The sequence below is a fragment of the Nomascus leucogenys genome, chromosome 15 (assembly GCF_006542625.1).
Source record: "Nomascus leucogenys isolate Asia chromosome 15, Asia_NLE_v1, whole genome shotgun sequence".
Classification (NCBI taxonomy): domain Eukaryota; kingdom Metazoa; phylum Chordata; class Mammalia; order Primates; family Hylobatidae; genus Nomascus; species Nomascus leucogenys.
This window is the reverse complement of record NC_044395.1, coordinates 13,211,525-13,224,651: the sequence shown is the minus strand read 5'-3', so window position 1 is coordinate 13,224,651 and position 13,127 is coordinate 13,211,525. Positions and strand designations below refer to the sequence as shown.

Below are 13,127 nucleotides of genomic sequence, written 5' to 3'. Positions count from 1 at the left end.
AGCTGAATGGCTTTCTCCATCCACATGGTGGGGTTGAGTCATTTCTCTGTCCATTCTTAAAGAGCTTGTTTGCTGCTTTTCATGAGGATTCAGTTCTGCTGGAGACACTTGATCCAGAGTTAATGGGAATCTAGGGTCCCATTAATCCTGGATCAAGTGTCTCCAGCGAACTGAATCCTCATGATTCACGGTCAGAAAAGATGGAGCCTGGACTCAGCTCCTGTCACCTACTCTTAGATTAGCCTTTGTTTTCTAATCTGAAAAATGGGGAAATGGACCCTGCTTTGCCTTGGAGAGATGCTATAAGGATGAAAGGTGATGATAAAGAAGTAAATTTCTGAATGAATTCAGGGGGTTATTAACAGCTCTATAGGCTTGGCCCACATGTCTCAGTGGGTGTGAGATTAGCCTGCTGAAGACACAAATCTGCACCTCTGTGAACTGTTCTTTTTTTTTTTTAACCAATTTAATTCATTCAACTCTGTTATTATTAGAAGTTAGCAGATGGTATAGGCATTGAGTGAGCATCTGTTTTCTGAATGGACATTTTTATATTTAGAAAAACAGTGGGTTACAATTCCAAGGAATGATAGAGATTCTCTGGTCCAATCCTTTTAATTTCTACTTTCTAAAGTGACTGAGGTCTATAGAGGTCAGGGGGCTTATTCAAGGTGACACAATTAGTTTGTGTCAGAATGGGGAACTGGAATCCATGTCTTCCGTTTTCTAATCCACCACTATTTCTGTTGCACAGTACCTCCTTGTCAGTTTCATGAGACCCATCTTAGTTAACAGTCCCTGGTCCCAGACTCATAGTTGCTGACCACTGAAGGAGACATTATGCAATCAGCATGGTGTGCCAGATTGAGGCATGAGAGGGAAGTGAGAGTGGAGGCCAGACGCTGACCCAGACATGGTGATGAGTTGGCCAGGCCCTACTGGGCCCTCTCTCCCTGTCCACGGGGGGCAAGTCCAGCCACGCTGTGCTTATGCACATGGACACAGCCTGCTTGATTACGAGCAGGTGGTTTGACTCATAGCAGCTGAAATAAGGGGAGCAAGGGCAGCTTGTAAATCATCTCAATGCAATTAACCAGCAGAGCAGGGCCTAGGTCATTTCCACACAGAAAATACCCCTAGCCTGGCTCTTGGAAGGTTTTTAAACAATTCCCAGTTTTTCTTCTTCAAGTGCCTGAAAACATGTCCTTGGAATGTGCAACTATTTTCCCTTCATCCCTGCCATTTCCTTCCCAGCACTCTTAAAAGGCTGAAATGTGCGGCTAGTTTTGCCCTAGTAAGAAGGAAACTCCACATGGTTCCCTCTTTCTGGTATCATCAAGCTCACGTACTGGGCACATGTTTGACCGTGAAGCAGTTTCAGCCCCCTGGATCCTCTGTTCATGGCCCATTCTTACTAGTTTGTCCTGAATTCATCCCAGGGTCCCAGTTAGCCCCTTCCTCTGATGCAGGTGCTCTTCATAAGTTTCCAAACTCTTCCTCAAAAATATCTGATTTACTAGCTTTGCCATCAACAAGCCTCTTGGGGAGAATGACTGAAATGGCTGCCTTGGGCCCCATGCTTGGCTGCTCCTGTTTTCTGAGGCTCTGTAAGCTCCATGTGAAAATTCTATGCCACAGTCTATTTGGGCTGCGATAACAAAATACTTAGTGTAGGTAATTTATAAACAATAGTATTTTGTTTCTCACAGTACTGGAGACTGGGAGGTCCAAGATTGAGGTACCAGCAGACTTATTGTCTAGTGAGGGCCTCTTCCTCATAGATGGTACCTTCACTGCATCATCAGATGGCACCTCTGCTTCTGGAAGGACTGCAGGGAAATGCTTCTATCTGTACACAAGCGTGGCAGAAGGAGTGAACAGCTCCCTCCCACCTCTTTCATAAGGACACTAACCCTATTCATGAAGGCTCTGCCCCCATGACTTAATTACCTCACAAAGGCCCCATCTCTTAATAATATCACATTGGTGATTAAGTTTCAACATACGAATTTGAAGTTTCAACATATGAAGTATAAACTTTTGAATTTTCCTAGCCTCCAGAACCGAGAGAAATAAATTGCTATTGTTTATAAGCTTAGTCTATAGCATTCTGTCTTCATGATCTCCCCAGGAGCTTTGAAGGCTGTTGCCAGGGCAGCCTCCTTCCCGTTCTTGGTCAAGCTCTGCTGGTTGGTTCGTACCAGGACCCCACCCTTCTAGAGACAGCGCATCCACCCACGTCCCTGGAGCTCTGCCCACAGAAAGCCCCGAGTTATGTTTCCTCCGTTTTGGGAGCTCAGCACTGATTTTCCTCTCTCTGACTGAGCATCTCACAGTGATCAGCGCATGCAGACCTCTCAGCACTCCTTTTCTCAAACCACAGGCTGTGTCTGTAGGAGTCCTCTGTTTCTTGAAAGTTCTACTTCCTGGCCTCCTCTATCACTGCTTCCTAACTTTCTTCCCATCATAGCAAGCATAGAAAATAATATATGTGAAGAGCACTGGGATGAATGGACAAGGATGCTGTTGTCAAGAGGCAAGCAGCTCTAAGGGTCTGAGGGTCTCAGAATCTCGGCCCACCTGTAACCCATTTGCAGCACCCTGACTGGAAGCTGCTAAATGACCTTATGTCCCTGGTCAAAGTCTCTTCGTTCATGGTCTCTATGGATCATTGGTGATCATGTGTCCATCTCCATCCTTTATGAGAGCTTTGACACCAGAGACAAAATTCTGAACAAGCTTTTGTCCTCACCTCTCTGTTTATGGTCTCACCTGCAGAAATGCACCAGTGCCGGAGTGACGAGTACAACTGCAGTTCCGGCATGTGCATCCGCTCCTCCTGGGTATGTGACGGGGACAACGACTGCAGGGACTGGTCTGACGAAGCCAACTGTACCGGTCAGTACTTCCTGGACTCAGTTGACAGCACTCATGCGTTCATGCAGTGGTTAACATTATAGCTTTAAACGATCGGAAAATCTAGGCTCTGAGAATTAGCTTGGACCTTAGAAATCAACGAGTTTCATGCTTCTCAAAGAGCTGGTCTTTGATGAGATAAGGAGCCTGTGCCAGAATGTAAATCAACACCCTGCTTTCAACTGACTAAACAGTGTTCTGAGTGATATCGTTGATTTATGTTCTGGCTCAAGCTTCTTATTCATTCAGGACCAGTGTTAAACAGTTTTCAGATCAGCCCCTCGGCTGGGGTACATACTTTGAGTAAGCACTGAACTAGTTCATGTTTTTTAAATGGAGCATTAGGGGGTTCCCCAGACAATGAAAATGTAAACTGTGTTTGTACCCGTTTTGGGTAAGATTTTATTAAAAGTAAAGATGGAAACAACATGAATGTGCTAGGTGCTATAAGGCAGGGGTAATGTTTTCATTCTTTTGTTGGGTTCACTTGTGTTCATTACATTATTTTTATGAATGAGTGGATGAATGGTGGCCATATACATTATGATGGGGCAGGGCAGACTGGGTGCGATAGGCAGTGGGTAGTGCAAGGAGTTGAGAAGCTTGTGGAGAAATGAAAACAAATTCCATTTTATAATCGTCATTTTGCACCCCATTATAATTTGTCAAAAAAACAAAAATTAAGGAATTTTTGTTCCAGATTTTATTACTCATTGAGGTAAATTTGCTCTATAGCCTCCTCGAGAAGCTGTTATCCAATTCTGTCTTGAACCCCTCTAGTGATTTTGGACTAGGGAAATAAAGATGTTTCCTTTAAACATTTCATGGTAAGGACAGATCTGTTTTTACACTTGGATAATTCAGACTTCATTGTGTAATTCATTGTTGAGTCAACTTCTCAATTATCTGAAGCCAGTCATTAATCTTGTGAATTATTGGACTTTTAAATCTCATGTCTTAACCTCCTCTGCCCCCAGAGCATCCCGGCACTTCCTACACTGACCGGCATCTGGCGGCTCAAAGCACGCCTACTAATTGGTAAAAGCAAATACAAAGAAGGTGCATCTGTTATATCTCAAACCTAAGGATAAATAACTGTGCATTATGCTCTGGCTTAGACTTGCTTCCCCAAGGAGAGAGATGACCTCTTCTTTTACTCTTTTGTACTCTCTGCAGTGTCCAGCACGTAATAGAGTACGTGCTCAGAGAACCTTTGTGGATTGAGTCATTTTACGCAACTGCTTCCCTCTATTCGTTTTAGTTTGGAGGTGACCTCATATGGCCTTAAGGGAGTGAATGGATCTCTTCAAATGCCGTATACATCACAGGGGATATTCTGTGTTGTTACCAAATCCTGTTCGCTTGTAAAGTCCACCCATATTCTTTCCGGCGCAGCCTCTGTGTCTGCACCTCTGCTTCTGAAAAGACTGCAGGAAGATGCTTCTGTCTGTATGTAAGCCTGGCCTGCAGAAGGAGGAAGAACCGAGGCCCATAAAGGAGCTGCCGTTGGCACAGGAAACATGTGAATGCTGTTTGGAAGCTTCGGGTTTGGATGGATAATTAGTTAATAGATTAGAAGGGTGCACTTGAACATTGCAGTTTGTAAATTGCAGTATGATTGAACATCTTGTTAACACAACTGCCTTACTCAAATTTGCGTTTCAGCAGTGTGTGGCGGTCTTGCAGAATGAATTGATAACTTCATTTCTGTAGGCAAGCTTGTATAAACTCCTAGTTTTTTCTCTGATTTTCTTCCGGCAAGGGAAACTGGAGAAAACTTAGAGTCCTTGCTGCTCAACTGCAGCCTTGTTCCAAGGGCTGTTCTTCTGAAACTTTCAAGGATGATCCACCTTCTCTGTCGTCTCAAAATAGTTGGAGGTCAGATGTGAGCTCATGGTGATGTGTGGCGTGACACCTCATTTTCAGACCTGCTAAATTAAGCTGCGTACAGTGCCAAAAGAAATAGGTCAAGGTAGCTGAACTCCTGTTGGCATCAGCTTGGATGCGCACTCTGCTGTGCGTCCTCTTTGCTTTTCTTTTCCTCACTTTTACTTTCCACAGGGCTGTTTATTCGCCTCAACCCACCGCTATTGTTTTTAAACGTATACATCTGATTTCTGTGTGTTTTTTAGGACAATTACCTGTAGACATTTTATTTGTATTCGTAACATCTTTCCTCCTCCTAGATATATGGGGACTTTAGAATTTGATCCAAATCTCTGCCTACAGTTCCAGTACTAAAATACCTAGTATTTTAAACACGAAATATTTAGTATTTTAGTTTTATGTTAAAAAATCCTAAGCTTAACTGTAACTCTTTTTAAATAACCACACTTCTGCATAGGCACACAGGTATTACCAACTACCTTTGTGTCTTGTTGCTAATGCCTCCCACCAATGTACATGCTTCAGGGGTTTTGCAGCAGGAGTCTATGAGTGGCAAACTCTTTCAAGGTTTTGTTAGTATAGACATATCTTTAATCCTCAATCTTGAATTCAGATGGGTTTGGGTTTCTAGGTTTTTAGTAATTTTCTGTATTTTCGTAGAATTCTTCCATTTCTTCCTGGCCTCTTTTGTGTTGGTTTGAATTCTGCTCTTAGTTGTCTGTTCAAATAATAACAGACATTCTTTTCTTTCTAATTACCTTTAGGTTATATTGCTCTTAGTTTTACCTACCTAGGTGTGGAATTATTTTTACTTATCCTGCTTGAGACTTTGTTTGTTTTAAGATCTGAGAATTTTTTGAAAGACAACTCTGGGAAGTTACAGCTACTAACTCTTCAACTATACCTGTTGGCTACTTTCTCTGGTCTTGTCGTCAGCAGTTACTCTAAGCCATTCGTTGGACTGCCTCATTCTGTTGTTCTCTTCCCTCCTGTTTTTATATTTGCTGTCTCTTTGTGACTCTGTGCTAGAATCTGAGTGACTTCTCTGGATTTATCTTCCAGTTCAACAATTCTCTTTTCAGCTAACTCTAATCTGCTGTTTCACATATACATGGAGCTATTTTTTTTTATTTCCATGAGTACATGTTTTGTATCTAGAATTTATGTTTGGTTCTTTTTCAAATCTGCCTTTTATTTTTCAGTGTTTTTTTAATACTTTATGTTTTTTCTTCTCTGTCATTAATCATTCAAATTGTGATGATAGTCATTTTTTTCTTCATGCGCTTTTTTTTTTTTTTTTTTTTTTGAGACAGGGTTTTGTTCTGTCTCCCAGGCTGGAGGGTAGTGGTGCGATGACAGCTCACTGTAGCCTTGCCCTCCTGGCTCAATCCATCTTCCCGCCTCAGCCTCTTGAGTAGCTGGGACTACAGGCATGTGCCATCGTGCCTGGCTAATTTTTGTATGTTTTGTAGAGATGGGGTTTCACCATATTGCCCAGCCTGGTCTCGAACTCCTGGGTGCAAGTGATCCTCTTACCTCGTCCTCTCAAAATGCTGGGATTACAGGTATGAGCTACTGCACCTGGTCCCCTTCTCATACACTTTTTTTTTTTTTTTTTTTTTTTTTTGAGACAGGGTCTCACTCTGTCACCCAGGCTAGAGTGCAGTGGTGTGATCTTGGCTCACTGCATCGTCTGTCTCCCAGGTTCAAGCAATTCTCCTGCCTCAGCCTCATGAGTAGCTGGGACTCCAGGTGTGCGCCAGCAGGCCTGGCTAATTTTTGTGTTTTTACTAGGGATAGGGTTTTACCATGTTGGCCAAGCTTGTCTCCAACTCCTGATCTCAAAGTGATCCACCCCGCTCAGCCTCCCCAAGTGCTGGGATTACAGGTGTGAGCTACCACGCCTCATGCACTTCTTAATAGTCTAGTGCCTTATAAGAAATAAGGCAGTGCTTTCCCTGTTATAGTACTTATTTCATCCATTCTACTCCGCCCATGTTTGGTTAATGCTTTTAATCAGGTGTTCCAGCAGGTCTTGAGGCATCAGGAAAGTTCTGCCTGAGTCAAAGATTAAGTTGTAGGATATTGACCTATATTAGAAACCTGATATTAGATTTCCATGATTGTTTACCACATGAACCTCACCATTCTTATAGTTACAATGAATCCTACCATACAGAGGATTCTTTTTCTTCCCTAAATTCTTCAGTCTGGATTAAAGTCCATCTCTTCCATCCTTGTAATTAAAAAAAAAATTATGTATTAAGCATGCAGTATTTACCGGGCACTCAAAATCAGAGCTAGTAAGTTACTAAGAAGATAGAAAAATCTAGAAAAAGATAATGCATTATGCATTCCAGCCATGCGTGGCCACTTGAATGAAATTGTGCAAATTGATTACTCTTTCTGAGCTCAATTTCTGTAATAGAATCTGGAGATCTCAGCCATGCCTCCCAGAATTGTCATTTGGAAACTTCACTAGCACTCTGAAGTGGTTTTCAATTAAAAATGAAATGCAGAGGCTGAATAATAACTAGATTAATATGGCAATTGGTTTAGGCAACTTTATATTTTATGAATGTGAGCAAGGTGTCGGTGAGGGATGTTTTGAGAGGCTGTCAGACTTGTGACACGAATAAATCAAAAGTATTCCAGGCGATGGCTGTTACTGGGGCAGAAACTCATGTAACATGCATGATATATTTATTCCTCTTATCAGAAATAAGTATAGTTTTTAAAGATGTTTAATGGATTCTGAGTGCCAAAGATTGTAAATATTGAAACTTCTTATAGTTGTATATACATGCTGCCAAATACAGCCTTGGTCCTTGGAGAGATGGGAAGACATAGATAATGAGCCACCACTTGTTTTAAAGTGGTTTGAAAAATCAGCTTCTTTGGATATCTGACCATTGCAAAAAATAGCCTCAAATGCAGTAAAATTCCTGAGGACATCACAAACCAATTTCCCCAGTCCTTGGGCAGCTTACTGCCAACTATCCCAGTTGAATAGAAAACTATAGTTTGCTCTCAGCAACCCACTTCTGTGTGTTTTGTTTCTTTCTGTTGTGGAGTCATCCTCTCCACACAGTTAAACTAACAGAGAGCCCATCTATCTAGGTTCTATTATTTTATGCTGGTTGTAAACAAGGCCAGTCCTGGCTTGCATTCAGCAGTGAACAGACACAAACAGCTTTCTGTTTCAGAGGAGGAAGAGGAAATCAGATGGAGAGGACCGTTAGGAGTGTTGGTTGGGTTGGAGGCACATATTATGCATTTGAACTAGTGTTTGACTGAGTTTTTGAGGTGGTTCTAAATGACTTCCAGGTGGCCTCAGCCCATGTGTGCAGAGGAGGCTGTTCATGTTTAACAGTGACTCTCTGTTTCACTAGCTTCTTTTTTGCTTTTAGTGATTATAGTGGACACAACATATTATTGGCTGGTAGATGTTGCTCTCAACTCTACAGAAAGACAATTTCATGTTCTTAGGCCTGCTTTCGTTGTGATTTTGGATGACTTTTTTATATTCCTTTGGCCTGAGATTTTTCACATTTGAAATTGGGTTTTGTTTTTGTTTTTGTTTTTAAATTGTAATGTATGGCCTTCCAGAACTTAGCAGGGCCCTTAGGTATCACCGTAAGGATGGTGAATTTGAGGTCACCACACAGTGGCTGCACCACGTCCAGGACTCCATCTCCTGAGCACAGGCTGCTGCTCCTTATTTCTCAGCATCTGGATAAGTAAGAGGATTTAGGTGAGAAGGCAAACTACTAGGGTATAGTAGAAGAAGTGCAGGCTTGGGCCTTGGACTGCCTTGGTGTTACTATTTAATGATCTCTAATTTTCCTATTCTCTCTAAGCCTGTTTCTCATTTGTGAAAGGGGAATAATCCTTACCTCATAGGTTGTCATGAAGAGCAAGTGATTTTTTAACGTGTGCATCTGTGCCTGGGCAATGGCCTGGGTCATGTTTATAAATCCATAGGCTCAAGTCCATCAAGGGAGCTGCCCAAGGTCAGCCCAAGTGCCCAATTCCCAACCGAGGAGAAACCCAGGTGCTCCCACAGTTCAGCCCTTATTCCTACCTCGTGCAAACCTCTTTTCAGCCCACCACCTTGGACAGTTGGCGGGGGATGGAGATGAGGGGTGTGCGACTGTGTCTCTCTTCTCTGTTACAGCCATCTATCACACCTGTGAGGCCTCCAACTTCCAGTGCCGAAATGGGCACTGCATCCCCCAGCGGTGGGCGTGTGATGGGGATACAGACTGCCAGGATGGTTCCGATGAGGATCCAGTCAACTGTGGTAAATGCGAATTCCCCAGCTCCCTCCCTGAGCCTCCCCAGTGTCTGCTGTTCAGGAAGAGAGGCAACAGAGAGCCAGGGGATGAAATGCTGTTCTCCTATGCCGATATTTACAGTCTGAAACTGAATAAACCCATCTACTTTCTATGTTATATTGCCATATGATGTATCAGATTATATTATATAGTCTTAAGAGTTGCAGGCAAGCAGTTTCCCCACACACAAACTATATAAAATGCTGCCACGTAAACAAAATATATAAAATGCTTTTTGAAACCGAATATGTTTAAGGTTCTCTATCCTTTTGCCAAACGTTCCAAATTTTCAGGGGATGTTAGTTGTCTACATGTTGTTATACATTCTACTCCTTAAGTAAAGATGTTTATGCAACTCTGTTTTTCTGTAGTAAGCATTTTCATGGAAGATGCATACTCACTTTATACTACCATAACCTAGTTTACATGGTTGCTTCCTGGTTGGGTGTTTGAGGTTTCTAGATTTATACTGTTATGCTAGTACCACTATTCGTGTCCTTGGAAATGGCCTGATTTTTCTTTGAGATATTTTCTGAGAGGCGTTCTTCAGTATGGAGTTGTAAGGTGAAAGGTTCTGACCAGTTTTTGAGTCTCTCTGTTACCAGATTGGGTTTCCAAGGGATTACATCAAATGTGTCTCTACTAGTAATACGGTGCATGTTTCCCCAAGTCTCCCTTGATATTAGATTTGTATCTTTTTAGTTGCTTCCACTAATGTAATATGTGTGTTTGCCTCATGTAGTTTTCATTTATACCTCTTTTAAAATACTTTTTCTACCTAGTGACATTAACCGTTTCTCCAAATAGTGGTGCTTGTTTACTGTTTCTGTCTGATATCCTTTGGCTAATTTCCCAGAAATGATTACTTTTTACAGGATTAAAACACATTTTCATGCTTATACCTAATCCTCAAGGAACTATTCTACACAGAGCTCAGTTTGCAAAGGCTATCTATGACTGCCTCATTAGAAGTGATTTTCTTTCTTTCTTTTTTTTTTTTTTTTTTTTTTTTTGAGATAGGGTCTCACTCTGTCACCCAGGCTGGAATATAGTAGTATGATTGTGGCTCACTGCAGCTTCGACCTCCTGGGCGCAAGCCATCTTCCTACTTCAGCCTCCTGAGTAGCTGGGACCACAGGGGTGGGCCACCATGCCCAGCTAATTTTTGTATTTTTTTGTAGAGATGAGGTTTTCGCCATATGGCTCAGGCTGATCTCAAACTCCTGGGTTCAAGTGATCTGCCCACCTCGGCCTCCCAAAGTGCTGGGATTATAGGCACGAGCCACTGCGCCTAGCCAGAACTGATTTTCAAGTCCAATACCTGGCAATAACTTTTTGCTCAGGAGAAAAGGTGACCTAGTACTAAAGATTCTGATCAAGATACCTTAGTTCTAGTTTAATTTCCCCTGGAACTGTTGTGAAACCTCAGACTCTTAGCATTTCTAGGCAAACTCTCCAAAACAGCTTTGCTTTAGAATTCCTCCAGAATTAAGGTGGTGAGTGATTTAAAGAGCTTTATAAAACTAGGATTTCATACTAAAGATTCATATTGTGCTTTTTCTATTCATTGAAGCTTTTCTTTTTCTTCTAAAAAGTATACTTAGGTCAGGTACGGTGGCTCACGCCTGTAATCCCAGCACTTTAGGAGGCTGAGGCAGGAGGATGGCTTGAGCCCAGGAATTTGAGATCAGCCTGGGCAACATGGCAAGACCGTATCTCTACAAAAATCCAAAAATTAGCCAGGCGTAGTGGCACGTGCCTGTGATCCCAGCTACTCAGGAGGCTGAGGTGGCAGGATTGCTTGAGCACGGGAGGTGGAGGCTGCAGTGAACTGTGATCGTGCCACTGCACTCCAGGTTGGGTGACAGAGCAAGAGTCTGCCTTAAAACAAACAAACAAAATATATATATATATATATACACACACACACACACACACACACACACTTATCAAAATGGAAAAGATACAAAAAGGTATAGAGTTAAAGGTTGATCTCCTCACCTGCCCAGTTCCCACTTTTTCCTAATAGGAAACCAGGTTGTATATTTTTTCAGAATATTTTTGTGCGTATATAAACAAACTTAAGTATACTCTGTATTATTGTCCTATTTCATACCCATAATGTTTAACTTTGCATATTGTTTTATACCTTGTTTTTTTCACAGAACTGTTTATCTAGGGCATAATTTTTATAGAGCACTTCTTGCATCTCTTTATAGCTGTCTGTGTTCCAGTGTACAGTAATTTATTAAACAGTCTCTTGTTGATGGACTGTTTTCAATCTATTACACAGTTTTGCAATGCAACACTTGTGGGCCGTTTTCAATCTATTATAAACAGTGTTGTAATGCAACCCTTGTACTTTACATTAAGTACAAGGTCGTAAACTTTTATTTACATTATTTTTCAGTTGTGAAGTAGAATGCATTTCTACAAAAGTAGAATTACTGGGTCAAAGTGTAAATACATTTGTCATTTTGCTAGTTATAGCCAAATTGCCCTCCCCAGTGGTGGTACCAGTGCATACTCCCACCAGCACTGTGCGTGAGTGCCTGCCTGTTTCCTCCTCATCATTCTTCTGTATTGTTGAATTCTATTTCAGAGAAGAAGTGCAATGGATTCCGCTGCCCAAATGGCACTTGCATCCCATCCAGCAAACATTGTGATGGTCTGCGTGATTGCTCTGATGGCTCCGATGAACAGCACTGCGGTGAGTTCATTCCTTGCCCCCAGGAAGCACTCAGGCCTGGTGATTATGAGTGAAGAGCGTATATTGGACTAAATCCTGTCATTTCCTCAGTACCTGCTTGTGGTTAGCTTTTAACTGAGTTGATGCCCGAGTACTTGGCTAGGACTCCTAGAGGTTGATCGTGGCAGAGAGACATGGTTTGGTTAAAGGAGAGCAGGAAGGAAGAAAGCAGGGTTGGGGGCGATGGTGGGATTAGTTCGAACTTCAGTGAATGTTATTGTTTAGTTGAAATATGTTCTATTAATTGACTAGTTGTTTTGAATTGGCCACTTATTTCTACTTGATTGGTTTTTATTAGTGTTGCTGAGTATCACTGGGGGTAGAGTGGGGGGATGTGGGTGGGCATTTTTAGGCCAGGTGACCCTCTGTATCTTCAGTTTTCTTTAGCCCCGGAAAGATTGCCTTGGGTCACTGGTGCTCATCCATGATTATATATTGGAATCACCTGGGGAGCTTTAAACCCTTCTGGTGCCTGGAGCTTAGCCCCAGAGATTCTGATTTAATTAGCGTAGGTGTGGCTGGGGCATTGGGACATTTATGGTGCTCCTGGTGATTCTACTGTGCAGTCTGGATTGAGAGCTAATGTTTCAGTGCTGGGAGTGGCAAACTAGCCTGTGGGCAAAATCCAGTCCCTAACCTGCTCTATTAAATGAGGTTTGATTTGCATACAGTAACTACTATTTGTTTACATATTGTATATGGCTGCTCTCCTGCTGTAGTGGTGGACTTGAGCAGTTGTGACAGAGTCTGTATGACCTGGAAACCCTGCAATAGTTGCTTTCTAGTTGTGTTAGTTGGGGTTAGTTGGGGTTCTCCAGAGGAATAGGACCAATAGGATATGCATATGTATATATATATAGAGAGAGATTTATTTTAAGGAATTGGTTCATGCAATTTTGGAGGCTGGCAAGTCCCAAATTTGCTAGGTGAGCCAGCAGGCTGGAGACCCAGGGACACTGAGGCTATAGTTCAAGTCCAAAGGCCGTCAGGCTGCAAACCTTGGAGAGAGCCAGTTGCAATTCAAGTACAAAGGTCTCCTTGCTGTGTCCTCACATGGCCCTTTCTCTGTGTGGGCATTCCTGGTGTCTCTCTCTTCTCAAAGGACACTAATTCTTTTGAGTTTAGGCCCCGTTCTTATGTTTTCATTTAACCTCCATTACCTTTTTAAAGGCCCTATCTCCAAATACAGTCAAATTGGGGATCAGGGCTTCAACATACAAATTTTGGGGGAACACAGT

General features: G+C 42.2%; 1 protein-coding gene across 1 annotated transcript in view; it reads left to right on the top strand.

Moving 5' to 3' along the window:
* SORL1 (sortilin related receptor 1) overlaps window positions 1-13,127 on the top strand; it is a 181,059-nt gene that overhangs the window by 122,329 nt on the left and 45,603 nt on the right. The window contains exons 25-27 of the mRNA XM_030794523.1: window positions 2,779-2,898; window positions 8,981-9,106; window positions 11,743-11,850. Of these exons, the coding sequence (XP_030650383.1) occupies window positions 2,779-2,898; window positions 8,981-9,106; window positions 11,743-11,850 (354 nt within the window). The remainder of the gene's footprint in view (window positions 1-2,778; window positions 2,899-8,980; window positions 9,107-11,742; window positions 11,851-13,127) is intronic.